At 37.5% G+C, this 27,295-nt stretch overlaps 1 protein-coding gene across 1 annotated transcript in view; it reads left to right on the top strand.

Annotated features, from left to right (window-relative positions):
• PKHD1L1 (PKHD1 like 1) overlaps nt 1-27,295 on the top strand; it is a 214,825-nt gene that overhangs the window by 174,950 nt on the left and 12,580 nt on the right. The window contains exons 62-72 of the mRNA XM_060202102.1: nt 506-596; nt 6,462-6,610; nt 6,691-6,813; nt 7,261-7,372; nt 7,455-7,571; nt 8,711-8,876; nt 11,970-12,202; nt 12,396-12,563; nt 16,161-16,318; nt 18,773-18,908; nt 22,356-22,700. Coding sequence (XP_060058085.1) covers nt 506-596; nt 6,462-6,610; nt 6,691-6,813; nt 7,261-7,372; nt 7,455-7,571; nt 8,711-8,876; nt 11,970-12,202; nt 12,396-12,563; nt 16,161-16,318; nt 18,773-18,908; nt 22,356-22,700 — 1,798 coding nt within the window. The remainder of the gene's footprint in view (nt 1-505; nt 597-6,461; nt 6,611-6,690; nt 6,814-7,260; nt 7,373-7,454; nt 7,572-8,710; nt 8,877-11,969; nt 12,203-12,395; nt 12,564-16,160; nt 16,319-18,772; nt 18,909-22,355; nt 22,701-27,295) is intronic.

Raw genomic sequence — 27,295 nt, 5'->3', positions numbered from 1 at the left:
TAATTTTAAAAATTAAAAAAAAAATAAATAAAAGTGTTATACATTCCCCACACCCTCACCAGCACTTTCTAATGTCCTTTCTAATGTAAGACATTCTCACAGCAATGGAGTTTTCTTTTTTATATTTATTTCTTTATTCACTGGATAGAGACAAAAAATTGAGAGGGGTGGTGGAGATAGAAAGGGAGAGAGAAATAGAGACACCTGCAGCAGTGTTTCATCACTCATGAATGTTCCTCCTACAGATGGAGACTGGAGGCTCATCCTTGCACATTGAAACATGTGCACTCTACCAGGTGTTCCACTGCCCAGCCCCAGCAATAGCTTTTCTAGTAAAGTCTAATGTATAGTACAGAAGCTTTGAATGAGGTAAATGAATGAGTTTTGTCTTCTGAAAAATATAGTCATAACTACTTTTTCCTGTGTGTGTGTTGCATACTTTCTCTGATTATATGATTGTGTAAGAGCCTGACTCAAACTCTCTTTTTCCCCGTCATTTTACTAGATAAATAGAGGGACAAATACAGTCTTACAAAATAACGTGGTAGCTGGATTCGGAAGGGTGGGATACCGCATTGATGGTGAACCCTGCTCAAGTAAGTTTTTTTTTTTTTTTTTTTTGCATGGAGTTACTAAAACTAGGAAATAATTTTGTCAGAACTTGTTAAAAATGATTATATTTTTATCAATTGAATATATAAGACTTCTTCCTCCTGGCCACTGAAAGAACTCAATATTTATTTCAAGGGCTCTAGAGAAAGAAAAAAAAAGACTAGTCTTTAAGCAAAACTGTTTTCTATTTTTGATTTTGTTGATACTGAAACTATAAACACCTCACCCTACCACCACTTTCGCACAAGCAACACTTGTAAGCATAAAAATACATGCCTGTAGAGATATGCCTCTATTTTATCCTTCTCTCAAGGATTGTTTTCTCATTACATATACATTAAAGCCCAGTAGCATGGCAAAAGTGAAGGACATAAATGTCTAAGGTCTGAGTATATGCCTCCTCAGAAAAGTAGTGAAAATGTAACTAACTGCAGATCTACTGTCTTATTAAGGCAGACTAAGACATTTACACATTGCTAGCTTAAGCACAAAATGATTATTGTGTCCTGGAGTGCCACCTCTCCAGATCCCTACCCTACTAGGGAAAGAGAGAGGCAGGCTGGGATTGGATCAACCTGTTAACACCCATGTTCAGCAGGGAGGCAATTACGGAAGCCAGACCTCCCACCTTCTGCATCCCACAATGACCTTGGGTCCATATTCCCAGAGGGTTAAAAAATGGGAAAAGTTTCAAGAGAGGGAATGGAATAGGGAGTTCTGGTGGTGGGAATTGTGTGGAGTAGTGCCCCTCTTATCCTATGGTCTTGTAAATATTTCCATTTTATAAATGAAAATTAAAATAAAAATTATTACTCTTCAGAGGGAAATCTGGCAAATCTATTAGGGCATTTCCCTTTGATGCGGCATGTCCTTTTCTAAGGAGGCTAACAATTGCTTTTACAAACTGTAAGCAATAGGTTATGAGCAAACTTTACCATCCTAGCATTATCTGTGCTAGTGAAAACTCACTCATATCTACTCTGTACTCATTAACAGGAGAACGAGTTATTATGAAAGCCAAGTATAGGAATATTAGTCCCTTCTAGAAAGGAAAGGAGGTATAAAGCTACATATTCACATGAAAACTCTCTTGGATATTTTTGGGAAAGATGGTGGCTACAGAATAATATCTAATATTGATTTTGTGTGTAGTGTGCTTTCTGGAACTAAACTGCTGGTTTTGCTGTTTGAGAAATTTAATTATTTTTTAGTTATATTTTTATTTATGTTGGATAAAGACAGAGAAATTCAGATGGGGGAATAAGTAGAGAGGTAAAGAGACAACTGTACTCATGAAAAGCTTTCCGCCTACAGGTGGGGAACAGGGGCTTGAACCTGGGACCTCGAACACTGTAAGGCATATGCTCAACCAAGTACGTCACTACATGGCCTCATTGCTTGAAAAATTTAGAGAAAATGGTATTTTCTCTGAAATATATATAGCCTGTAGTTGATTCTGTTACCTAACTTTAGTGACTATTTTTAAAGGTTCTTTGGATCAATATTTTTTGTGAATTCTTAAGCTAATTCTTTTTTAATTTTTTTGTAATGTTTTACATTCAACAGTAAATACAATAGTTTGTACATGCGTAACATTTCCCAGTTTTCCATATAACAATACAACCCCCACTAGGTCCTCTGTCATCCTTCCTGGACCTGTATTCCCCCCCCCACCCAGTCTTTTACTTTGGTTCAATACACCAATTCCAGTTCAGGTTCTACTTGTGTTTTCTCTTCTGATCTTGTTTTTCAACTTCTGCCTGAGAGTGAGATCATCCCATATTCATCCTTCTGTTTCTGACTTATTTCACTTAACATGAATTTTTCAAGGTCCATCTGATATCTGCTGAAAAAGGTGAAGTCACCATTTTTTGTAGCTGAGTAGTATTCCATTGTGTATATATACCACAACTTGCTCAGCCACTCATCTGTTGTTGGACACCTAGGTTGCTTCCAGGTTTTGGCTATTACAATTTGTGCTGCCAAGAACATAAGTGTACACAGATATTTTTGGATGGGTGTGGTGGGTTCCTTAGGATATATCCCCAGGAGAGGAATTGCAGGATCATAGGATAGGTCCATTTCTAGCCATCCAAGAGTTCTCCAGACTGTTCTCCAAAGAGGTTGTACCAACTGACATTCCCACCAGCAGTGCAGGAGGGTTCCATTGACCCCACAACCTATCCAGCATTTGCTACTGCTATCTTTACTGATGTATGACATAAGTGGCATCTCATTGTTGTCTTTATTTGCATTTCTTTGACAATCAGAGACTTGGAGCATTTTTTCATGTGTTTCTCAGCCTTTTGGATCTCTTCTGTGGTAAATATTCTGTCCATGTCCTCTATCCATTTTTGGATAGGGTTATTTGTTTTCTTGTTATTGAGTTTGACAAGCTCTTTATATATTCTGGTTATTAGCCTCTTGTCTGATGTACGGCATGTAAAGATCTTCTCCCATTCTGTGAGAGGTCTCTTGGTTTGCGTAGTGGTTTCTTTTGCTGTGCAGAACCTTTTTAATTTGATGTAGTCCAATAGGTTTATACTTGCCTTAGTCTTCTTTGTAATTGGATTCGTTTCATTGAAAATGTCTTTAAAATTTATGTGGAGAAGAGTTCTGCCAATATTTTCCTCTAAGTATCTGATAGTTTGTGGTCTAACATCCAAGTCCTTGATCCACTTGGAATTTACTTTTGTATTTGGTGAAATACAGTGGTTCAGTTTCATTCTTCTGCATGTTTCAACCCATTGTTTCCAACACCATTTGTTGAAGAGACTCTGCTTTCCCCATTTAATAGTCTGGGCACCTTTGTCAAAGATTAGATGTCCACAGGTGTGGGGGCTTACTTCTGGGCTCTCAATTTTATTCCACTGGTCAGTGTGTCTATTCATGTTCCATTACCAAGCAGTTTTGATGACAGTGGCCCAATAATACAATTTGAGATCTGGGAGTGTGATGCCTCCAGTTCTGTTCTTTCTTCTCAAGATTGTTTTGGCATTTTTAGTTTTTTTTTTCTGGTTCCAGATAAACATTTGTAGCATTTTTTCTATTCTCCTAAAAAATGTGGTTTGGATCTTGATGGGGATAGCATTTAATTTTTATATGGCTCTGGGTAGTATATTCATTTTGATGATGTTAATTCTGCAACCTATGAACATGTAATATCTTTCTACTTCTTTGTATCTTTTTTCAATTCCCTTGAGTAGTGACTCCTAATTTTCAGTATACAAGTCTTTCACTTCTTTGGTTAGGTTTATTCCTAGATATTTTATTGTTTTTGTTGCTATTGTAAAAGGATTTCTAGACTTCAACTTCTTCTAACTTAGTGTTTGCATAGAGTTATGCCAATGACTTTTAAATGTTAATTTTGTAGCCTGACACCTTACTGTATTGCCTGATGATTTCCAAAAGCTTCTTGCTGGATTCCTTAGGTTTTTCTATGTATACTATCATGTCATCTGCAAATAGGGAGAGTTTGATTTCTTCTCTTCCAATCTGTATGCCTTTAATTCCTTGTTCCTGCCTGATTGCTATGGCAAGAACTTCCAACACTATGCTGAATAATAATGGTGATATTGGGCAGCCCTATAGTACCTGATCTGAGGGGAAATGCTTCTAGTTTTTCACCATTGAGTATGTTGGCTGTAGGTTTGCTGTATATAGACTCCACTATCTTGAGGAATTTTCCATCTATTCTCATTTTTTGTAGTGTTTTGATTATAAAGCGATGTTGTATTTTGTCAAAGGCTTTCGCTGCATCTATTGATATGACCATGTGTTTTTTGGTCTTGCTTTTATTGATGTGGTGGGTCATGTTGATTGATTTAAGTATATTGAACCAACCTTCTTATGCTAATTCTTATAAAATATATTTGACAGAATAAAACAACTGCCAATAAGCTATTTCCATATATGTGTTTTTCTTAAATTTTAAAAAAATGTTTTTTAATTTATTTTGGACAAAGACCGAGAAATTGGGGAGGGAGGTTGAAAGGGGGAGGGGAGAGAGAAAGAGCACCCTGTGCACTGTTTCACTACTCTTAAAGCTTTCCCCCTGAAGGTGGAGACCAGGGGCTTGAGCACGGGTCTTTGAACACTATAATGTGTTGTGCACTCAACCAGGTGTACCGTCATTTGGCTCCCACTATTATTAAATATTTTAACTGAACAAATTTAAATAACTTCATCTGGAAACTTAAAAAAACTCCTAATTTCTACTGCTCCTTTGAAGTGTTATAGTGGCACTTTGAGAATTCAAATATAATCTATGAATATGAATATTTGGGGGGGGCTGGGTGGTTCTGCATCTGGCTGAGTGCACATGTTACAATGCACAAGGACCCGGGTTCGAGTCCCTGGTCCACACCTGCAGGAGGAAAGCTTTGCAACTGGTGAAGCAGTGTGCTGCAGGTGTCTCTCTATCTCTCTTCCCTTCTACCTTCCCCTTCCTTATTTATTTATAACTGTCTCTATCTAATAAATAAAGATAATAATATTTTTTAAATTTATCGGTGAGGAATGCATTTTTACTGGTTATATTGATAGTCAGTCTGAGAATGTCTTTAAAGAAGCTCTGAATTTGTAACAATTGAAATATAAGACATCACAACGAAATCGTGGGCTTATGTTCCTATAATAAAATGGGACATCAGTATATCCACTTCCCAGGTATAGGAGATGCTCAGAAAGAAAACATGACCCACTTTGGTCCAGAGGTAGAGTCACACATGTCCATGGACCACGTTGTGTGGAGTCAAAGCAAAAACATGCAAACAGCTCCTTACATAAGAAACAAAGTGGAGACCAGTTAAGCCATTATTAACATGTCAATCTCAAAAGATTAGGAAGGAGAAAAAAAAACCAAGAGTCAGTAAAAGGAAGGTAGGAGGGGCATGGCTGAGAGAATGGGTTCTAAGCACACTTTGGGAGGTTAGCTACTTTTAAAGGAAAACATTTATTTCTGTGTGTACTTGTGACGGGTTACTGGGCTGACTCAGATATAAATAAAACTTTCATAAGTCAATTTCAGTGGCTTTGTAGACTAAAAATGACTAGTTTCCACTTATTGACTCAGTTATGTGAAGTACTTAATCTCTGCATTCCCACATAAATGCTGGAACTGTGGTAGGGATGAAGTAAATACAGTGTTTTGTCTCATGAAATCTACATTCTAGAAGAAGAGAAAAGATGGATAACTCGCACAAAAGTTAAAAACGAAAAGCTGAATGTAACTTTAGTTACCATACAAACTAGCTGAGGTGCTACTTGGAACTGAGTTGTTAGAGAAGACCCGCTATGAAAGTGACAGCGAACTTGAAAATGGCTGAACAGAATCTATAGTAGACACCCAGTCCAGTCTAGTATAGATAATCCCCTGCACCTTCATAAACCAGAGCTGAGTAGAGCTCTGGTTAAAAAAAAAAGGGGGGGGGGGGAGGCAGAGGTAGATAGCATAATGGTTATGCAAACAGACTCTTATGCCTGAGGCTCTGAAGTATCAGGTTCAATCTCCTGCATCCACTATAAGCCAGAGCTGAACAGTGCTTTGGTTAAAAAAATAAATAAATAAATAAATAATAAAAAATAAGGAAAGGGAGAAAACCTTAATAAACCAAACATTTACAAATGAGTTACATATAAAATATTCAGAGTCACAATGCAGTTATTCTGAGTAAATAAAATTGGAATGTAAATGACCAAGCCACAAAATATTTTCAGTCTTCTGCTAAATTTTCCATTAAAATATTTAAGTTTAATGAGAATTTCGATTGTAGTCAATAGTGCTTTTAAAAATATATATAGACTGTAACTTGTACTGTTAATTCATTGACTCTGAATTTCCTTCCAAGGTCAGTCTCATTCTATAGAAAAGTGGTTCAACAATGAAGCTCATGGAGGTTTATATGGTATCTATATGAACCAAGATGGCCTTCCTGGATGCTCTCTTATACAAGGATTCACCATTTGGAAATGTTGGGATTATGGAATTTATTTTCAGGTAAATATGATACAATACAGAGACTTTTTTTTTCTTTCTTTCATGACTGTCTATTGTACTGTGTAACACTTGTGTTACAGACCACTGAGAGTGTGCATATCTACAACGTGACCCTGGTGGACAATGGGATGGCTATTTCCTCAATGATATATATGCCAACTGCGGTATCTCACAAAATTTCCAATAAAATGGTAGAAATTAAGGTAATAAGTGAATAAAACCTGTCTTTCCCTTCACAGTTACAACATCATTCCACTCAGGGCAAATCAAATAGTTTTAAATGCAATTTTAAAAATACTGTTTATTTATTATTGGATAGAAACATAGAAATTGAGAGAGGAAGGAAAGATAAGAAGGGGGAGAGACTGATAGACACTTACAATCCTACTTCATCATTCATGAAGTTTTCCCCCTGCAGGTGGGGACTGGGGACTTGAACCTAGGACCTTGCACACTGTAATGTGTGTGCTTAATCAGGTGCATCACCACCTGGCCCTTGCAAATCAAATATTTTCATCTTCGTTTTAATTAATGATCCACTAGTCAAACTTAAAAGTTGAGTTTTGCTAAATGAAATTTATCATTGCACATTTTTATGTTTTCATTAGAAATCTTTATTAATAGTCATTACTGTTTGAAATTTTCAACAGAACTCATTAATTGTTGGAAGTAGCCCTGAATTTAACTGCTCTGATGTCCTAACTAATGATGATCCCAATATTGAACTTTCTGCTGCCCACAGAAGTTCTAGACCTCCATCCGGTAAATTTGTTTTACATTTTGATTATGGTGCTCTTATAAGTTCATATTCAAGTTTAACCTTTTTTTCTTCTCTTTATTAAAGGTGGGAGAAGTGGGATTTGCTGGCCTACCTTTGCTTCTGCACACAACATGGCACCCCGGAAACCCCATGCAGGAATCATGAGTTACAATGCCATCAGTGGCCTTTTGGACATCTCAGGCTAGTTCGAATATAGCCTTTGACAACACTATTCTAACTAAGTTCTATGAAAAATGTATAATACTGGGAGCGGTAGATAGTATAATGTTTATGCAAAGAGACTCTCATGCCTAAGGCTTTGAAGTCCCAGATTCAACCTCCATCCCCACCCCCGGCACCACCATAAGCCAGAGCTGAGCAGTGCTTTGGTAAAAAAAAAAAAAAAAAAAAAAAAATGTGGCGCAAAGCACAGGGACCCGCTTAAAGATCCTGGTTTGAGCCCCTGGCTCCCCACATGTAGTGGGGTTGCTTCACAGGCGGTGAAGCAGGTCTGCAGGTGTCTTTCACTCCCCCTCTCTGTCTTCCCCTCCTCTTTCCATTTCTCTCTGTCCTATCTAACAATGAGGACATCAATAACAACAACAATAATAACTACAACAACAATGAAAAACAAGTGCAACAAAAGGAAAATAACTAAATTTAAAAATTATAAATAAATAAATAAATAAAAGAATATGTAGTGCTACATATTATTAATGATTTAAAATTAGCAGTATAATTAGTAATGTCTTATTGTTACTAAAGAAGGCGTGGTTGAAATAATTCTGCTCAGTATTAAGAGCAAATTTCAAGAGAGAAGTCAATTTCAAAAGAGGTTTGCTGGAAAAATGTGTACATACTTTAGAATTGATATTTGATTCTCTTCCTGAAACAACAGAGAAACACATGCCTTATAATTTAATAATAGTTAATTTTTATCAATTGTAAAAATCTCTTACAAAGTTAAAGTGATATACAATTATCCCTTTCTTTTTTAATTTTTTATTATTTTTTATTTATTTATTGAATAGATATAGCCAAAAATGGAGGGGGAGAGGGAGAGGGAGAGGGAGAGGGAGAGGGAGAGGGAGAGGGAGGGAGAGAGAGAGAGAGACACCTGCAGTACTGCTTCACCACTTGTGAAGCTTTTTCCCTACAGGTGGGAACTGGGGCTTGAACCTGGATCCTTGTGCATTGTAATTATTATCCCTTTCTACAGCTGAAGAAACTTTAGTTTATATAACTTACACCTTCTGGTATTTCAAGGAATTTATATGAAATGAAAATGATTTTTATCATTTTCTCAATAGAAAATAATTTGTTAATTACTTGTGTTTTAGGTTCAACATTTGTTGGGTTTAAGAATGTTTGTTCAGGTGAAACAAATGTGATATTCATTACTAACCCTTTAAATGAAGATTTACAACATCCAATCCATGTGAAAAACATACAGCTGGTTGATACTATTGAACAAGCAAAAATATTTATACACAGACCTGATATAAGGTAAAACACATGAAAACTCAGTATTATTCTTTCCTGTCTTCATGGCTTTCCATTTTTCTTTCTCTGGATTAGGCCTAAAAATTTTGCTCTACTAAACTGTTGATTTTTGTAAAATTGTCATCATTATGCAAATTAAGACTAAAGTAAGTTAAGAAAAAATGCTCATATTGGTATTTTTCCCTGCATTAAAATTAACTTCAGTAAGCACAAAAGACAAATAGGAAATTGGAAACATATTATTCATTCATATCTAGTCAGGAAAAGTCATTAAGAATGAGAAAACTTTCTCACTTCTCTCTCTTTTGTTTCTCCCCTACCACCTCCCCCCACCCCCAGGGAGGATAGTTTCTTTATTATCTGCTAAATTTATTTCACTCTGTCAGTATTCTATAGAAAAATGATGGACATGCTAGAATTTTGATTTTTATATTAATTCATAATTTTGCTGGCTCTACCTTAGGAGTGCTTTCTCTCTTTACCCCCTTTTATTCTTTCCTCCTGGCCCTCTTTGACTTGGGTCTGAAGTTGTTCCATCTAGCAACTGAGCTTGTGATAGCTCTGTCTGTCTTTATTGCCTGAGACTTCTCTTGCGCCCCCCTCCCTCTCTCTCCCTCTCTCTCCATCTCTCTCTCTCTCTCTCTCACCTCTTTGTTTCCTGTTGTTTTCCAAATGTCTTACCACATGCACTTGTACATAGACGTTAAGTGTTAGCCATCATAATCACTGTGACTGAGAATAAGCAAAAACTTAGCAGGATGGTTTTTAATTTTTTTCAATTACAAAAGTCAGTTGGTGTTATGGGATTTCCAGAAGCTAAACCCACTAGATTCTCAATCTTGAAGGAGTACATCACTCTTTTTATATACGATAATTGCTAGAAAATATGGAGCAAGCACTGCTGTTACTAAAAGGTACAGACCAGAAACCGAGATGAGACAATTTTGCAAGAAAACAATTTTTCGCCAGTGATCTTTGACCATTTTCATCATAGGGAGATGCCAAGGGATAATGCCATCTGAAGAGATATACAATTCTTAAAAAAATACATTTCATGATAAGGTTGATTTCATTTTATTTTGATGCAATATTAGTCCCACACAACTTCTCTAATAAGTGTTGAGTTGCTCTGATTTTCACCTCAATATAACTTCTCCCCACTGGAAAGCTATTGGCTTCTATTTAGCTGTTATAGACTCTATCAATTTTAATATCTAGATCATGAATAAAATATTATGTTAAAAACGTAACATCTAGGGAGTCGGGTGGTGGCGCAGCGGGTTAAGTACACACGGTGGAAAGCTCACAGACCGGCATCAGGATACCAGTTCGAGTTCCAACTCCCCACCTGCAGGGGTTTTGCTTCACAAGCAGTGAAGTAGGTCTGCAGGTGTCTATCTTTCTTTCCCCCTCTGTCTGCCTCTCCTCTCTCCATTTCCCTCCATCCTATACAACAATGACAGCAATAACAACAACAATGACAATAAACAATAAGGACAACAAAAGGGAAAATAAATAAATAAAAGTTAAAAACAAAAAAAACCATAACATCTTTGGGGGCAGGCCGGATGGTGGTGCACCTGGTTGAGCGCACATGACACAGTGCGAAAGGACCCAGGTTTAAGCCTCCAGTCGCCACCTGCAGGAGGAAAGCTTTGTGAGTGATGAAGCAGTGCTGCAGGTGTCTCTACCTATCTCACACTCTATATCCCCCTTCCTGTCAATTTCTGGCTATCTCTATCAAGTAAATAAACACAATTTAAAAACTAAGTAGAATATGTCCTGCATGTATAAGATCTTAGGCTTGATACTTGGGAAGAATCTATTAAAATTCTACCTGGTAAACCTAATTTTTCCACTGTCATTTTGTTGTTATAACTCTAGAATAAGCTATATTTTCCTATAGAATATATTATGGCATGGTGCTCTGTAAAAATACTTTATATAGTGCATGCTATGGAATGTGTAGTGCATTGAAAGTTAGCCAAGAGATGGTTTAGCAGGTAGAGCATAGAAAGTAACATGTGAGTTCCTAGGTTTCACACCAAGCACATCTGTTGGGGTGAAATGGTGCTCTGCTTCCCTTTCCCTCACTAAAAATATATAAATATTGTAGAACTAAGGTTACCACTCCGGATTGGAGAAGGCAGAGCTGGTTGCAAGGATGGAAAGTGTCCTTCAGACTTTGGTAGATAAGATACCAGTACTTTGGTGGTGGTTTTAGTGTGGTAACATTTTAAATATGTATGAAATCGCACTTCTGAAACATTTATAGTTTTGTAAACCAAGGTCACCTCAAAAACAAATATAATAAATTATTTCAAGTAAGCATTTAAAAAGAAAATTCTTTATAATATCCAGTCAGCAATCAAAATTCCAGGAGGGCAGAATTCTGCCTATATTTGAACTGCATGATAAGTTTAGAGCATGAAATAGTGTAAATGGGTAAATACAAAATAGCCACTTAAGTATGTACCATAATACAAATATACCTGTTTTTTATTAATACAGTAAACAAAAATCTTCATGAATATACATAAATTTCAGTAATCAGTGTTGAGTTCCGAGATAGGAAAATAAATGGGGAATGAACTTTTATTAAATGTTTACATTATTTTCCAGTATGTATACAATACTTTTATAATCACTAAAAGTCACTAAAGAAAGATAAAGGGAAAATAACAAAGGCTTCCCTGCCAACACAGGGAATTTGTCCTGCACAATAGAGTAGCTGTTCACCTGCTGTTTTGGTTAATGCTGTATTGTGAGCAAGGCACAAATATGAAATCTATTATTCAACAAAATATGGCACAGCAAAACAGAATTCTAATTTCCTATCCCACAGGTATAACTTGTCCTTTTGAAATGTTAATGAATTCATATTAATAGGCCAAATCAACACAATGGAAAAATATGCCTCATTATTATGCTAATTACATATGCTGCTAGGTCCCACTTTGAATCCTTTCTGAAATGAGATTCAATCAATCAATCTTGATGAAATCTCATGAAATACTTCAGTTATATTTATGTTCTCTAGAAAGTGAGGAGGGAAACTAAATCAGAATCGTCATACATGTCTCCTCTTCCCTACAGCAAAGTGAACCCATCTGACTGTGTAGACATGGTTTGTGATGCCAAAAGAAAATCTTTGTTCATAGATCTAGATGGCTCTTTTCTGGGGAATTCTGGCTCAGTGATACCTCAAGCAGAATATGAATGGAATGGAAATAGCCAGTTTGGAATTGGAGATTACAGAATTCCTAAGGTGATGCTCACATTGCCCAACGGAAGTAGGATTCCTGTTACTGAGAAAGCACCTCATAAAGGTTTGTTGAATTTTATTCTGTCAGTCTTCAAGGTCATGAACCAAAACAGATTTTTGTTTTCAGTGATTGATTTACTCACTTCATACTTGTTTTCTACTTATTAATCATGCATAAGAAGAAAAAAGACCCTATGTGGATGCTTTTACAAAGAGATTCTGCTTCATTGCTAAGATCTTGTTGCCTCTGTTTCTAGGAATTATTAGAGATTCAACCTGTAAATACATTCCAGAATGGCAGAGTTATCAGTGCTTTGGAATGGAATATGCAATGATGGTCATTGAAAGTCTGGATTCTGACTCAGAAACTAGAAGACTTTCTCCAGTGGCAATCGTGAGCAGTGGTTATGTTGATCTTATTAATGGTAGGTGGTCATTGTAAACAAACTACAGTTACTTCAAGCAATCACAGATGCTTAGAGATAGTTCCTAATTACTCTTCACATTAGACTAGCAAACACCAGAACGTCTTTGCTTTCCATTTATAAGAAATATCCATGTGTGCAGAACAGAGACTTGACTATTCAGAAGTTCTCCAAATGAGAAAACCAGGAAAGTTATCCAAATTGAACATTAAAAGAACAAAGGGAAGAAAGTAATTCTCTGAGTGATATTTTTGTCTACACTGATGAAGTGGCATAAATATTTTAATTGGTCTGGTTATCTACACAAAAGTTTGTGGTTCACATAAATTGTTAGAAACAGGTAACATGGCATGTATAATTTGGTGTGTATATGAATGGAATGATTGAGGACAAATATTGTCAAACTACTCTTTTTTTTTTTTTTCAACTTAATGAAACTTTGGATGGTGTACTCTTGAAATAACAGGTTGTTGGTTTGGTTTTATTTAATTGTTTGTTCTGTCAAGGAAATCTTTGTCACATTCCTGAGTCTGGGTTCCATTCTTTCTAGTCACAGGCGGCACTAACGCAGAGATGAGGCAATGATCTCCATCAAAATCAACTGACTTGGTAGAACAAACCATTGTTGAATGGGGGGAAAAATTTAAAGAATTTCTAGAAGCTACTGAAAACAAAGGGCAAGCACATAGGGCATTAGTATCTCAAAGATTTTGTCCCTAATCAGCTGTAAAGTCATTGCTAAAAGGGAACATCTATTAAAATATTCTAAGATTCTCCAAAATGCAGTTTTATCTTACAACCATTTATTAAACAACAGAATGAACTAAATCAAAGATCTAAGTTACATAATCTTAAGTTTCTCCCCCACTTTTTTTTTGCAATCTGTCTGGTTTCCTTAACTTACAGTTTATTCAATTTCAAATGCTATCTTTCAGATCCTACAAAGCAGAGAGATTTGGAATAAAATCACACTAGTCCATGAGTAATTTATACCAGCAATAATGAGTTTTACTTTTGTATGTAGTAGAGAAAGATTTCATTCCAGTTATTTTGACATTTTTCTATTGTGAAAAGCAATATGTCTCCCATTTACAGTAGTGACATATTACTCTTTAAAATGTATCCATTTTAAAAGGTGATTTTTAATTCAAACAAAAGTCTTAAGAAAATTATAGTCACATGGCAAAAATTGTGGTGGTATTAGAGAAATCACCTAAATTTGAGATCTGCTATACAAGATGAGAAAAAAGTTCCTAAGATTTGGCTGATGGTAGTACAGGGAATTGAACCTGGGACTTTGGGGCCTCAGAGTCTTTTTGCATAACCATTATGCTATCTATCTACCCCTGCCCAATTTTAATTCACTTTTAAAATATGAATTTTGTCACTAAATGTTTCATTTTTGTCCAGGATGTAGTTCAGTGTCATACAACACGATTTGCACATATTTAGTCCTGAGTTCAATCTGTAGTGAAATTAATTAATTAATTAATTGCTTCCAGGGTTATCGCTGGGACTCAGTACCTGTAATACAAATCCAATGCTCCTGGTGGTCATTTTTTCCAATTTTTTTTTTTTGGATAGAACAGTGAGAAATTCAGAGGGGAGGGTAGATATAGAAGGAGAAAGATGCCTGCAGACCTGCTTCATCTCTTGTGAAGTGACCCATCCCCTGGAGGTGAGGAGTCAGGGGCTTGAACTTTGCACTTTGTACTATGTGTGCTTAACCCAGTGTGCCACCACCCAACCCCCCTTTTTATTTTATAAGAATAAATATATTAATTGTTTCCAAATATCACAAAAATATTTATTTAAAAGTAAGGGTTTTATCTGGGGTGCAAAGGGAAAGATATGCTCTACTTGAGCTGTAAAGTGAATATTGATTTAAAACATCAAATTTAGTGAGAAATAATGATAATCCTGAGAAATACAAAACTGACTGAAGCTAATGAATAAATACATCAAGAAAACTGATCATTTTGGGCATGGGGAGATAGCATAATGGTTATGCAAAGAGACTCTCATGCTTGAGGCTCCTAAATCCAAGGTTATGTACCCCACACCACCATAAACCAGAACTGAGCAGTGCTCTAGTAAAAAAAGAAGGAAAAGGAAAGGAAAGAAAAGAATAGAAAAGAACTTGATCATTGATATCTCCCACAGTGTCATATACTTATAAACCCATTTACTTTGAAACTAAGAGACAGAGAGCTTTGCTATAAAAGTTAGATTTTGGGGGTCAGGCGGTAGCACAGCGGGTTAAGCGCACGTAGCCCAAAGCGCAAAGACCGGCCTAAGGATCCAGGTTCGAGCCCCTGGCTCCCCCCCTGCAGGGGAGTCACTTCACAGGCAGTGAAGTAGGCCTGCAGGTGTCTATCTTTCTCTCCCTCTCTCTGTCTTCCCCGCCTCTCTCCATTTCTCTCTGTCCTATCTAACAATGATAACAGTAATAACTACAACAACAATGAAAAACAACAAGGGCAATGAAAAGGGAAAATAAACAAATATTTAAAAAAGTTAGATTTTACCTATTCTGGTAAATTTAGATAGAAAAACATGTGTCTTTGACTTCCTAGTGTGTAGTAAAGTGTTGTAAACAGACCACTTCTCTTCATTAATGTCATTGACCCTCCAATGTTACCAAGAGTCACAGTCTTCAACAAAAAATAATTAAAATGCCAATGAACAAGAAAATTGCAAAATGAAAATTTGTTACTGTACAGATTAACTCATGAACTCATAAAAATAAGTAACTGGTACAAAATTAATGGATCAGTGTTTCAGACATACCTGGGTTTTTCAGGCACAGGCCCTGTTTTTAACCAATGAAGTTGTTTTCCTCAGCAGAGTCTGAGAAAGTCAGTTATTCACTCAAATTTACCTTTATTAAGTAGGAAAAAATATGGAAAATGCTCTTTATTATGTGGCCAGAATTTAAATATGATCAGTAAAGTAAATTTTCATTTAGATATGTCATTGAAAATCCTCAGTGCTTTTACTTTACTTTTTTTTTCTTTTGTATTTTTTTTTTAACTAGAGCACAGCTCAGCTCTGGCTTATGGTGGTGCAGGGTATTGAACCTGGGACTAGGGAGCCTCAGGAAAGAGAGTATCTTTGCATAACCATTATGCTATTTACCCCCACCCTCTTTTGTATTTTTAATCTGACAGGACAAAGAGAAATTGAGAGAGGAGGGGGAGGGAGAGAGAGAGAGAGAGAGAGAAAGATAGACACCTGTAGACCTGCTTCACTGCTTGTGAAGTGTCCCTCATGCAATTAGGAAGCAGGGACTCGAACCCGGGTTCTTGTACATGGTAGCATGTGTGCTAAACTGGGTGTGTCACTGGCTGCCCCCTAATTTACCTTTATTACTCTAGTCAGAATGGTAATCAGAATAGCAAGAAGTTACTTGCATCTTCTTTTTTAAGTCATGGTTTAAAAAAAATCAATAGGTCATAACTGGATGGGGAGATAAGGGCAGACATGTTGAATTTGCTCATTGTAATTTATTATTTAAGCCATTACTCTGTAGTAATGTACTATCACACTAATAATACAGTAATATAGAACACGAACTTTCATTGTATGTGGATTTAGGGCCACAAGATCATGGCTGGTGTGCTGGATACACGTGCCAGAAAAGACTGTCCCTGTTTCATAGCATCGTGGCTCTGAACAAATCCTATGAAGTTTACTTCACTGGCACCAGTCCTCAGAATCTTCGACTGATGTTGCTAAATGTTGACCCTAACAAGGTAAAGCCGGACAGAAATAATTTCTTTAAAATTCTTGGTGGTGTCAGCAGGACAGTTCACCCACAGAGTATATTTATTTCATCATAGGCACAGCCTGGCCCCCACTGTGGGGAGGAGCTGAGGTGCTGTGGCGTCTTTCTCTTTCTCCCTTTCTCTCTCTCTCTCTCTCTCTCTCTCTCTCTCTCTTTCTATTTGAAGTAGTCAGCCCAGAGCTGTGAATCCCCTGTGATGATGAAGAAGAGGAATGGAAGAGGGAGAAGGAAGGGAAAAGTGGGAGGAGGGGGGAGACAAGAAGGAGAACTAGTGTTACCAAAAAAAAAAAAAAAAAAAAGAGTTGTTGTTGGAGAGATATTTCAACAGATAGGACACATACTTGTCATACATGAGGAACAGGATCAAACCCTGATACTACATTAGAGATGCTATGGCATCAAAGGAAGCACCAGTGCTGTTGTGTTTCTTCTTCACTCCCTGTCTCTATCTGAATAAAGTTGACCAGAGTGATGAGATTGCTCATGGGCCAGGCTCTGACTCTGCAGGGGGGCGAAAGGAGAGAAGGGGAGGGGAGAGGGAGGGAGGGGAGGGGAGAGGAAGGGAGGAGAGAGGAGAGGAAGGGAGGAGAGAGGAGAGGAAGGGAGGGGAGAGGAGGGGAAGGGAGGGGAGGGGAGAAGAAGAAGGAGGAGGAGAAGAAGAGGAAGAAAGAAGGGTGGAGGGAGGGCAGAAGGGGGGAGGAAGAAAAAAGGAAAAGAAAAAAAATTGGTGTTGACTTCTAATGATATCAGAAGAACTCTGTGAAATGGTGAAGTCGTGCTGTTCTCTCTCTTTCTCTCTCTCTCTCTCTCCCTCTCCCTCTCCCTCTCTCTTATCTCTCCTATCTTCTCTCTTTCTGTTTTCTCTACCCCCCTCCAGGGTTATTGCTGTGGCTAGAGCCTAGGTGCCAGCACTATGAATCCACTCCCCTTGCAGCCACTTTTCCCTTTATTAGATAGGACAGAGATATTTGAGAGAGGAGGGGGAGATAGAGAGAAAGAAAGACACCTTCAGACCTGCTTCACCACTTGTGAAGCATCCCCCACTACAGTTAGGGAGCAGGAGCTTGAACCCATATGTTTGTGGGTACTTGTGCTTAGAACTACATAGGTCTGAGGACCTGAATTTTCCTAGAGCTCCTCTAGGTAGCTCCATCCCCATTTCAACTCCCATTCTCTTGATGGTTCTGATCACACCACCCCACTTAGCTTTCTCAAATATCCAACTTCTACTGTACCTTTTCTGTATATCCTTAGCAATCAGCATGTTCTAACATGCTTTATCATGTATTTAATATTACTTTTTGATGTGTTGTCTTTCTTACTCAAAAGTTCAGAGAGGCTTTTGGCAGGCTTTTTTTTTTTTTTGACAGTTTTTTGTAGTTTATCTGCTTCTAAAAAGAACTCAAGTTTTATATGAAAGTGGATATTTTAAATTACTATTAATTACAAAGCAATGTAACTATTAACATTCTGAAATTTCAAACATAATCTCAAAAAGAAAATTCTAAAACTCCATTTAGTTTTGAAATTCCTGGGGGCTGAGCAGTGGTATAGAGTGGTGTACTCAGTTAAGCTCATGCTTTACCAAGGTCAAGGACTCCCTACCTATGGGGGGTTGGGGTGGAGTGGCTCTTCATGAGCCATTAAGTAGGTCTGCAAATGTCTTTGTCTCTCCCTCTCTATCTCCCCTCTCTTGCCAATTTCTCTCTGTCCTATCTAAAAAAATAATAATAATAAAATTAAAAAGGAAGAAATGATCACTGGGGAGCGATGGATTCACAGTGCCAGCATCCACCCGAGCCCCAGCAATAACCCTGGTAGCAATAAAAAAATAAAATAAGTTTTTAAAAATTTCCTTACCAATTCCTCCTTGTCTATGCAAAAACCAGTTTCTTAACTGTATGATTGTGCCTGGTAGCATGAAATGTAGAGGATATGGACATGAAAAAATGAATAAAACTGAATGGTGATTTTTTTTTTACTGATTTTATTCATCTTTACTATTAAAATTTTCAGAACAGCAGCAATGTCACCAGTATTAATGCCTGATTTTTTCGTTATGTTATACAGAGCACTGCAAGTTCCTCATTTCCCCCCACATCTGGAACTGCACTTTTTTTACTCTTTAAAGAAACCCTTAAAAAAAACAAACTGCAGATACTCTCTAACTTGCTTATATTACAGTTTTCTACTAAAAGTTAAGGATTAAGTTGTGATATCTGTGTTAGTGGATTAATGTAAGTCTAGTTAAACATTTTTAGCTCAGTATTTACTTAAGTCCACATAACTTTAGCTGTAATATTTTACAGTTGGCATATACATGTTTATGTGTGTGTAAGTACTTGACATATTTAAGGGCATAACTCTATACATTTCACTTCATTGATCTCCTAAGGCCAAAATATTATTTCTTTTTTAATAGGCTGTACTGGTGGGAATTTTTTTCCCTACACTTCAGCGTTTGGATGTCTATGTGAATAATGTTTTGGTCTGCCCCAAAAATACGATATGGAACTCCCAACAAAAACACTGCAAACTTAAGAGACATCTGTATCCAGGTACTTCCCCAGGAAATATGCTTCATAAACATATGTAATGATATATAAAATTCCTTGTAATGTTTTGTTATTACTATTTTTAATTCCTTAGCCATTAACACAAGCAAGAGAAAATAATTTTTTAGTCATAGCCCGCCAAATACTAAGATATATCAGATTTTAACATGAGTCCTGAAATATTTCTAGTGGTGGAACTCTTTACCTGTGCACACATGCAGATAAAAGTTTTTGTGTATGGAGCCGGCAAGATAGCTCACTTGAATAGTGTGCTTGCTTTGCCATGGGCATGATGACCCAGATGCGGGAGATTTATTATTGTAGTGTTTCTCTCTCTGCCTTTTTTTTTTTTTTTAAAGATAGTTTTTTATCTTTATTTATTTATTGGATAGAACAGCTAGAAATCAAGAGGGAAGGGATAATAGAGAGGGAGAGAGACAGACACCTGCAGCCCTGTTTCACCATCCTGAAGCTTTCCCCTTGCAGGTGGGGTCTGGGGGGGTGTGAACCCAGGTCCTTGCACTTTGTAACATGTGAGCTCAACCAGATGTGCCACCACCACCAGGCCCCTCTTTGCCTCTGTCTATCTCTATCTCTCTGTCTTTCTATCTGAAAAAGTCAGCCTGGAGTGGTGAAACCACAGTAACAACAACCACAACAACAAATGTTTTGTGTATAAAAGGCATTCCTTTATCCCCTAACAACATTTACTTTTTTACAAATTGAGTTCAGTTACACCTAAGAAGTTCTTGGACTTTTTAACCCTATTTCCACTTTAGTTCTGTCTCCTAGAAACCAGAACCTGTATCGATTGGCAGTCGACAGAAGTGTTGCCAAGAAAGCTTGCATGTTAGTTAAATATCGTGACGTAAACAGATTTAAGTGAAATAAGGAGCTAAAACTTCCTTATGAAGCTGAACTCATCTGTTTCTTGACTCTGCAAAGCCCAAGTTTATCTCTATTTACTGAAGTCTTTGCGTTAAACCACGGACTAATCAGCCAATCCATTCCATTCCACGTGTGCTTATTGCCATTTTTAGATGGCTTCCATAATCTTGGCTAATGATTGATTGTATAAATATGTACTGTAAACCATACGATAAACACAAAACTATGAACATATAACCTATATTTATTCCTTTCTATGGAACATGGCCTATTTCTATGAATAATGTCTCCAGAGACAATACTAGGCATAAGACACTGTTCTAAGGGTTTTGTGTATAATAATTCATTGTTACTATATCCAAGTAATAGCCCTACGAGGTAGGTTAAGATGAGTAAATTGGTAACACAAGAAGAAGTGATTTGCTAAGGCTTCTGCCTTAGTTTAGGCTGCCATGACAAAATAATCAGAAGCTGGATGATCTTAAGAGAGAGAGAGAGAGAGAGAAGGAGGGAGAGAGAGAAAGGGAGGGAGGAAGGGAGAGGGAGAGGGAAAGGGAGAGGGAGAAGTATTACCTTACAATTCTGGAAGTCTCAAGTATCAGGTCAGGGTGCCAGCATGGTAGTTTCCCGTGAGAGCTGTCTTGGTGCTTGCAGATGGCCTGTTTCTCAGTGTTCCCTCTCCTGGTGGGGGGTATAGGGCACAAACTCTCTTCTGTCCTTTTTCATAAGAGCACTAATCCATCATGAAATCCCCACCCTCATGAGCTCGTCTCAACCTAATTAACTCACAAAGTCTCCATCTCTAAACAGCATCCCACTGGCTGTAAGGACTCCAACACAACAATTTTCTTGGGGGGAGATACAATTCAGTGTATAGTAGTATAAACTTTGGTAAGAGAGAGAAAGGGCTTGAACATAGAAAGTCTAGCACCTGTGCACTTAACTATTATGTCCTTTACTTTGTAACATGAAGAGTCAGTGTTATCATATTCCTATGAAAATGGTGGCACATATCTAAACATAATTAAAATAACTTTTGGAGTTTTTATTTTATTTTTACCAAGTACTCTGATTTAAAGTCAGGAGAATAGCAATTATTCCAACAGGCAAAATTTAATATAGGAAATTAGTTCCCAAAAAACAGTATCATCTCTTGTGGATTTTTCTTTTCCTGAAATGGCATTATTCTAAAGAAAACTTATTTTTAGGGAGCCTTGCTGTAGTGCATCCAGTTAACAACACATAGTACAAAGTGCAAGGACCCGCACAAGGATCTGGATTGGAGCCCCCAGCTCCCCACCTGCGGGGGGCGGGGAGAGCACTTCATAAGCTGTGAAGCAGGTCTGCAGGTGTCCATCTTCTCTGTCTCTCTATATATCCCTGTCCTCTTTCAATTTTTGTCTATCTTATCCAATAAAATGGAAAAAGGGGCTGCCAGAAATAGTGGATTCTTAGTGCTGGCATCAAGCCCCAGCGTTAAACCTGGAGGCAAAAAGAAAGAAAGAAGGAAGGGAGGAAAGAAGGAAGGAAAACTTATTTCTTCAGCACTGGATTACAGAATAATGTCCCTGGATTTAAATATATATGTGTATGTATATTGTATATATGTTATATGTATGTATGTATAGACTGTCTGAAATACTTAAATATTACCCTGGAGGCAGAAAAGAAAGAAAGAAAGGAAGAAAGAAAGGAAGAAAGAAAGAATAGGAAAAAAAAAACATTTTTCAGCACTTGGATTACAGAAAAATATATCTGGATTTAAATATATATATTATATAGATTTTATATATAAATTAAGTATAGGGGGCTGGACAGTAGCACATAGGGTTAAGCACACATAGTATGAAGTGTAAGGACCTGCTCAAGGATCCCAGTTTGAGCCCCCAACTCCCCACCTGTAGGGGGATCACTTCATAAGCAGTGAAGCAGGTCTGCAGGTGTCTATCTTTCTTTCTCCCTGTCTTCTCCTCTTTCAATTTCTCTCTGTCCTATCCAAAAACAAACCAAAAAAAAAAATCAAGAAAATGGCCACAGGAGCAGTGAATTTATAGTGCAGGCACAGAGCCCCATTGATAACCTTTGAGGAAATAAATAAGCATACACACACACACACTACCTGAAATAAAATATTATCTACATCTCTGTCCATGCTAAAGATTGAAGCAAAAGATTGAAGCACAAAATTCAAATAAATAAAAGGTAGTATATAACTGCATAAACCTGATATATATTGTTTTCCATTGGTTCAGACAAATTCTGCATATGTAAATGTGCTAAATATAGGCTTCTGGATCATAATTAGATTTTATTTCTCACCTATATTTCTAAATTTTGAATGCTATTATAATGTAGACTTATTATTAGAGGAATCATGTAGAGGATTGACTTTAGTTTTGCACATCAGTTCCATAAATAATTTTTTCTATATAAAATGGATGCTATCACAAAGGAATATGTGTTGAACTTTTTCAGAATTTCCTGAATTTAAACAAATATTAAAGACTCCATAGTAATTGTGATACTATAAATATGTTCTGTGTGCTCTTCTTTCCTTCACAGAACAATTTTTGCTCAACCTTAATTCCACTGTCCCTGGTGAAAACTACTTTGACAGAACCTACCAGATGCTTTACCTTTTGGTTCAAGGAACTGCGCCTGTTGAAATCCATACCACTGCAGTCATATTTCTTTCTTTCCATTTACCTGCTATAACAGAGGATGATTTTTATAGTTCTCATACTCTGGTTCGAAATCTTGCTTTGTTCTTAAATATACCCAGTGACAAAATCCGCATCAGCAAAATAATGCAGAGGAAAAATCTGCAGAGGAAGAGATCCCTGGGACTCCTGGTTGAACTGGAGATCGGTGACCCTCCGCCTCAGTTCCGAAGCAATGACACTGCAGGTACGAATTATGAGCATTTGAGATAAAGGAATGAAATGGTCAAATTCACATCAACAAATAACCCTACAGAACCTAGGTAGGTCATGGGAAGTTCCACCAATCCCACATACCGAACACTTAAGGACCTCATACAGTACAAAACTATTTTGTAATTATGAAGGAACTTTAAGCTCTCTTTCACTGTTGTAGAAATCAGTAACTTGAACAAAATAATTTTACCTAATATAAAAGATTTGAGATTTAACTCTAGAAAATGGTGACCAGATAGCTGAAAGAGTAAAAAGAAAGAAAAAATGAATTCAATAGTAATAGGGATGGATAAGAATGTTCAAGACAGGGAGTCAGGCGGTAGCGCAGCAGGTTAAGCTCACGTGGCGCGAAGCACAAGGACTGGGGTAAGGATCCCATTTCAGGCCCCCCGGCTCCCTACCTGCAGGGGAGTCGCTTCACAGGCGGTAAAGCAGGTCTGCAGGTGTCTCTCTTTCTCTCCCCCTCTCTGTCTTCCCCTCCTCTCTCCATTTCTCTCTGTCCTATCCAACAACAACTTCAACAACAACAATAATAACTACAACAATAAAAACAATGAGGGCAACAAAAAGGAAGTAAAAAAAAAAGAATGTTCAAGACTATGAAACCATTTGTAAGAGTTGGTACCTCTGAATAGCTAAAAATAATCTGATAGGTCTTCAGTGGGGCAGCCAGTAGGGCAAGCCACTGAAGATGAGGTTGAGAGATAGGAAAAGGAGAGATTGTGGAAAAGCAAAAGCAGTGTTCCTTTTTGTAAATCAAAAGAACTATGGATGCTTTCCTAGGGAAAAGAGTAGACCCTTGGAATGTCTGAGCAGTGAACTAGTGGTTTGGATTTATACAGCAAAGTCACAGATTGATTTTCTCAAGACTAAATCCCAGATTATGTTCTGTCATTAATCCTTCTGATCTAGTCAGCCTCACCAGTCATCATGGCTTTCTTTGTCCCTCATTCTCCACTTCTAATTTTCTAGGTACTATTCAAAAAAGAAACTCAACTGCCCCATCTACCTTCCTTTGCTAGGCGCTCTCTCTCTCTCTCTCTCTCTCTCTCTCTCTCTCTCTCCCCTCAATTTCTTTGTGTATTCAATAATAAATAAATATATATAATATTTTTTAAAAACCTCTTTGAAAAGAAACTGGTTTTTCCATAGTAGATTATCTAAATTTCCTCATAAACTCTCCCAACTCTCTATCCTTTTAAGTTGCTGTTATATTCACATTCTGAGTTATCCAAACAGATGTAATACAACCTAAAACCATGGAGATGTGGATATGGATTAGAAGGAGGGAAAGGATGAGTTTTCCACATATAAACTGACATAGGGTTTCAGGTCTCAAAGAAAGTCCTACAACTTAGGTCAGAGTGATTGTATACAGCAAAATATTGTGAAATGGCAAGAAAAGGTACATGTAGTCATGTTCCTGGATCCCAACAGCCTTCACATAGGGTATCCAGGAGTTTCCCAGTATCCTAGAAAGGGCTTACTGAAGTACTGAGGGTACAGGGTGAGTAGTATCCTGAGGTCTAGAATAAGAACCCTTCAAATTAAAGCTTTGGTTTCTGGATGAATCAGTTGAAATGAATGTCTTTATCTGTCAAATGGACAGAGAGATCCCACTAATCATGGAGACTAGGTCAGGCTTACCACTGTGTACCAAACAAACAAAAACAGTTGAGGACAAATGGTAGTAGTAGCAGCATATGGACATGATGCCTCTGTGATCACTGGCTCCATGAAATTTCACAGCTAGGAAGCCATCTTGAAGAAGAATATGTAGAGGAAATGAAAGGAGAAGGAAGAAATTTAAAAAATTGATTATTTATCCCAGAGTCCTAGTGTATCAAGACTCTTTGAACTGATGGGAATGGAAATTCCTTAAAAATTTGAGTCTCAAGTGTCATCTGACACTGGCCATTCTAGGATTCCTTCTTCCAAAGCACACCAAGCTCCAAGACTTGGCCTTAACAGATCAGCATCCTCAAAGCATGACCCTGAGTATGGAAAGTGCTGGCATTTAGGAAGGAAGGAGTTAGCAATATCTAAAGTATAGCAAAAACATTATTCTGTCTAGAACTGTTATAAAAATATCACTCCCTCTAGTGTTTATAGAACAGAGTGGGAGGAGGAAAGGATGGAAGCAACAAAACCATTTGAAAACTGTTTTAGTAAACCATCGATGATGACATTGACTAGAATTATTTTTTTATTTCATTAGTGATTTAATATTGATTTACAAAATTAAAGGATAACAGGGGTACAACTCCACACTGTTCTCATCACCAGAGTTCTGTATCCCCATTCTCTTCATTGTAAGCTAGAGCAGTTCTCTTAAGGCTTCAAATACAAGCTATCTCCACAATTATCTGTATATATTTGCCCATTTTTTCCCATCATCCCATATTCTCTTCCTTTCCAAGTCACACATATACCTATTACTACATCCAAGTGTCCTTCTTTCCTCTTTTCTCTCTGGGTGCTGATGGAGCTGGAGTTCAGAACCCTCTGGACATCTTTCCCTAACATTTCTCCTCCACTGGAACTATGGACCAAAATTCTTTCGGGTGTGCAGAAGGTGGGAGTTCTGGCTTCTGTAATTGCTTCCCTGATGGACATAGGTGTTGTAGGTCAATCCATACTCCCTGCCTGTTTCTATCTTTCTCTAGTGGGGTAGGGCTCTGTGGAGGTAAGGCTCCAGAATCCCTTGGTGGATCCCTTGATTGACTAGAATTTTGACAGTAAGCACAGAAAAATTGGTAATTTATGGTATTAGAGAAAGGTGAAATAGAAATAAGTTCCCAAGGAAATGTAGCTGGTTTCTGACCAAAAGGGGAAAAAAAAAAAGAGCATAATGAACAAGAGATGCAACTTCATATGGGAAGGGACATTACAGGACCAGGATGTATCAAACGGCCCTGCCAAACTAGAGAAGGAAAGCAAAACTGCAGTGTTCAAATTAACCTTGCAAACTGTCTATGGCTAGCTCAAGTAACAATTTGCTAGTAGTTTAATGACAACAACTTATTAATATATACTTCAAATTTAACTGTGCTAGTTTTCCTTCCACTCCACAATTCACACTTTTGTTTTCAATTTTAATTTATTTAATAGAGACTGACCAGAGCAATGCTCTTTCATACACTGTGCCAGGTATCAAACTGGGTACCTTCCACATCCAAAGCATGAGCTCTACTAGCTGAGCCATTTCCCTTCTTCTTCTAGCGTTTGCCCTTCTTCCGTAGCCAGTCAACAGCGTTAGGTTGAGCCTGATGTAAAGTTCCCTGACGCTACACACTATATATTTTTTAAGTATATATGATGACAGACATAAATATAGTTTTTAATTCTAAGTAATTCTAAAGAATGACAAGGTAAAGTGTGAAAATGGAAGATACATTTTTCTTTTTTTAAAATTTCTTTATTGGGGAATTACTGTTTTACACTCGACAGTAAATAGAATAGCTTGTACATGCATAACATTTCCCAGTTTTCCATATAACAATACAACCCCTACTAGGTCCTCTGTCATCCTCCTTGGATTTGTATTCTCCCCACCTACCCACCCCAGAGTCTTTTACTTTGGTGTAATAGGCCAGTTCCAGTTCAGGTTCTACTTGTGTTTTCTCTTCTGATCTTCTTTTTCAACTTCTGCCTGAGAGTGAGATCATCCCATGTTCATCCTTCTGTTTCTGACTTATTTCACTTAACATGAATTTTTCAAGGTCCATCCAAGATTGGCTAAAAACAGTGAAGTCACCATTTTTTATAGCTGAGTAGTATTCCATTGTGTGTGTGTGTGTGTGTGTGTGTGTGTGTGTGTGTGTGTGTGTGTATACCACAACTTGCTCAGCCACTCATCTGTTGTTGGACACCTGGGTTGCTTCCAGGTTTTGGCTATTACAAATTGTGCTGCCAAGAACATATGTGTACAGAGATCTTTTTGGATGGTTGTGTTGGGTTCCTTAGGATATATCCCCAGGAGAGGAATCACAGGATCATAGGGTAGGTCCATTTCTAACAGAAGATACATTTTTCTTTTTTTTTTTTTAAATATTTATTTATTCATTTTCCCTTGTTTTATTGTTGTAGTTATTATTGTTGTTGTTACTGATGTCATTGTTGTTGGATAGGACAGAGAGAAATGGAGAGAGGAGGGGAAGACAGAGAGGGGGAGAGAAAGATAGACACCTGCAGACATGCTTCACCACCTGTGAAGCGATTCCCCTGCAGGTGGGGAGCCAGGGGATCGAACCAGGATCCTTAAGCTGATCCTTGTGTTTTGCACCACCTGTGCTTAACCACTGTGCTACCACCCAACTCCCAGAAGATACATTTTTCAATATGCCTTATCTTGTGTAAATTTTATCTACTTTTTTCTTTATGTCTAGCTGTAAAGCATTCTAGTGAGTTTATCATTTTCCTAGCCTCCTTAAGATGGCCTTGCCATGTTTAGCACATGTACACACATGTTAGAAAACCATCAAATTCTAGTATGTGGATAGAGCAGTGCAAAATTTAAGTGAGAAATTCTCACAATCTTTCTTACACTCTTATAACCCTCATGCC

This window comes from Erinaceus europaeus, chromosome 1, assembly GCF_950295315.1.
Source record: "Erinaceus europaeus chromosome 1, mEriEur2.1, whole genome shotgun sequence".
Lineage (NCBI taxonomy): Eukaryota > Metazoa > Chordata > Mammalia > Eulipotyphla > Erinaceidae > Erinaceus > Erinaceus europaeus.
The sequence above is the reverse complement of the archived record's forward strand: the minus strand, read 5'-3'. Positions and strand labels throughout refer to the sequence as shown.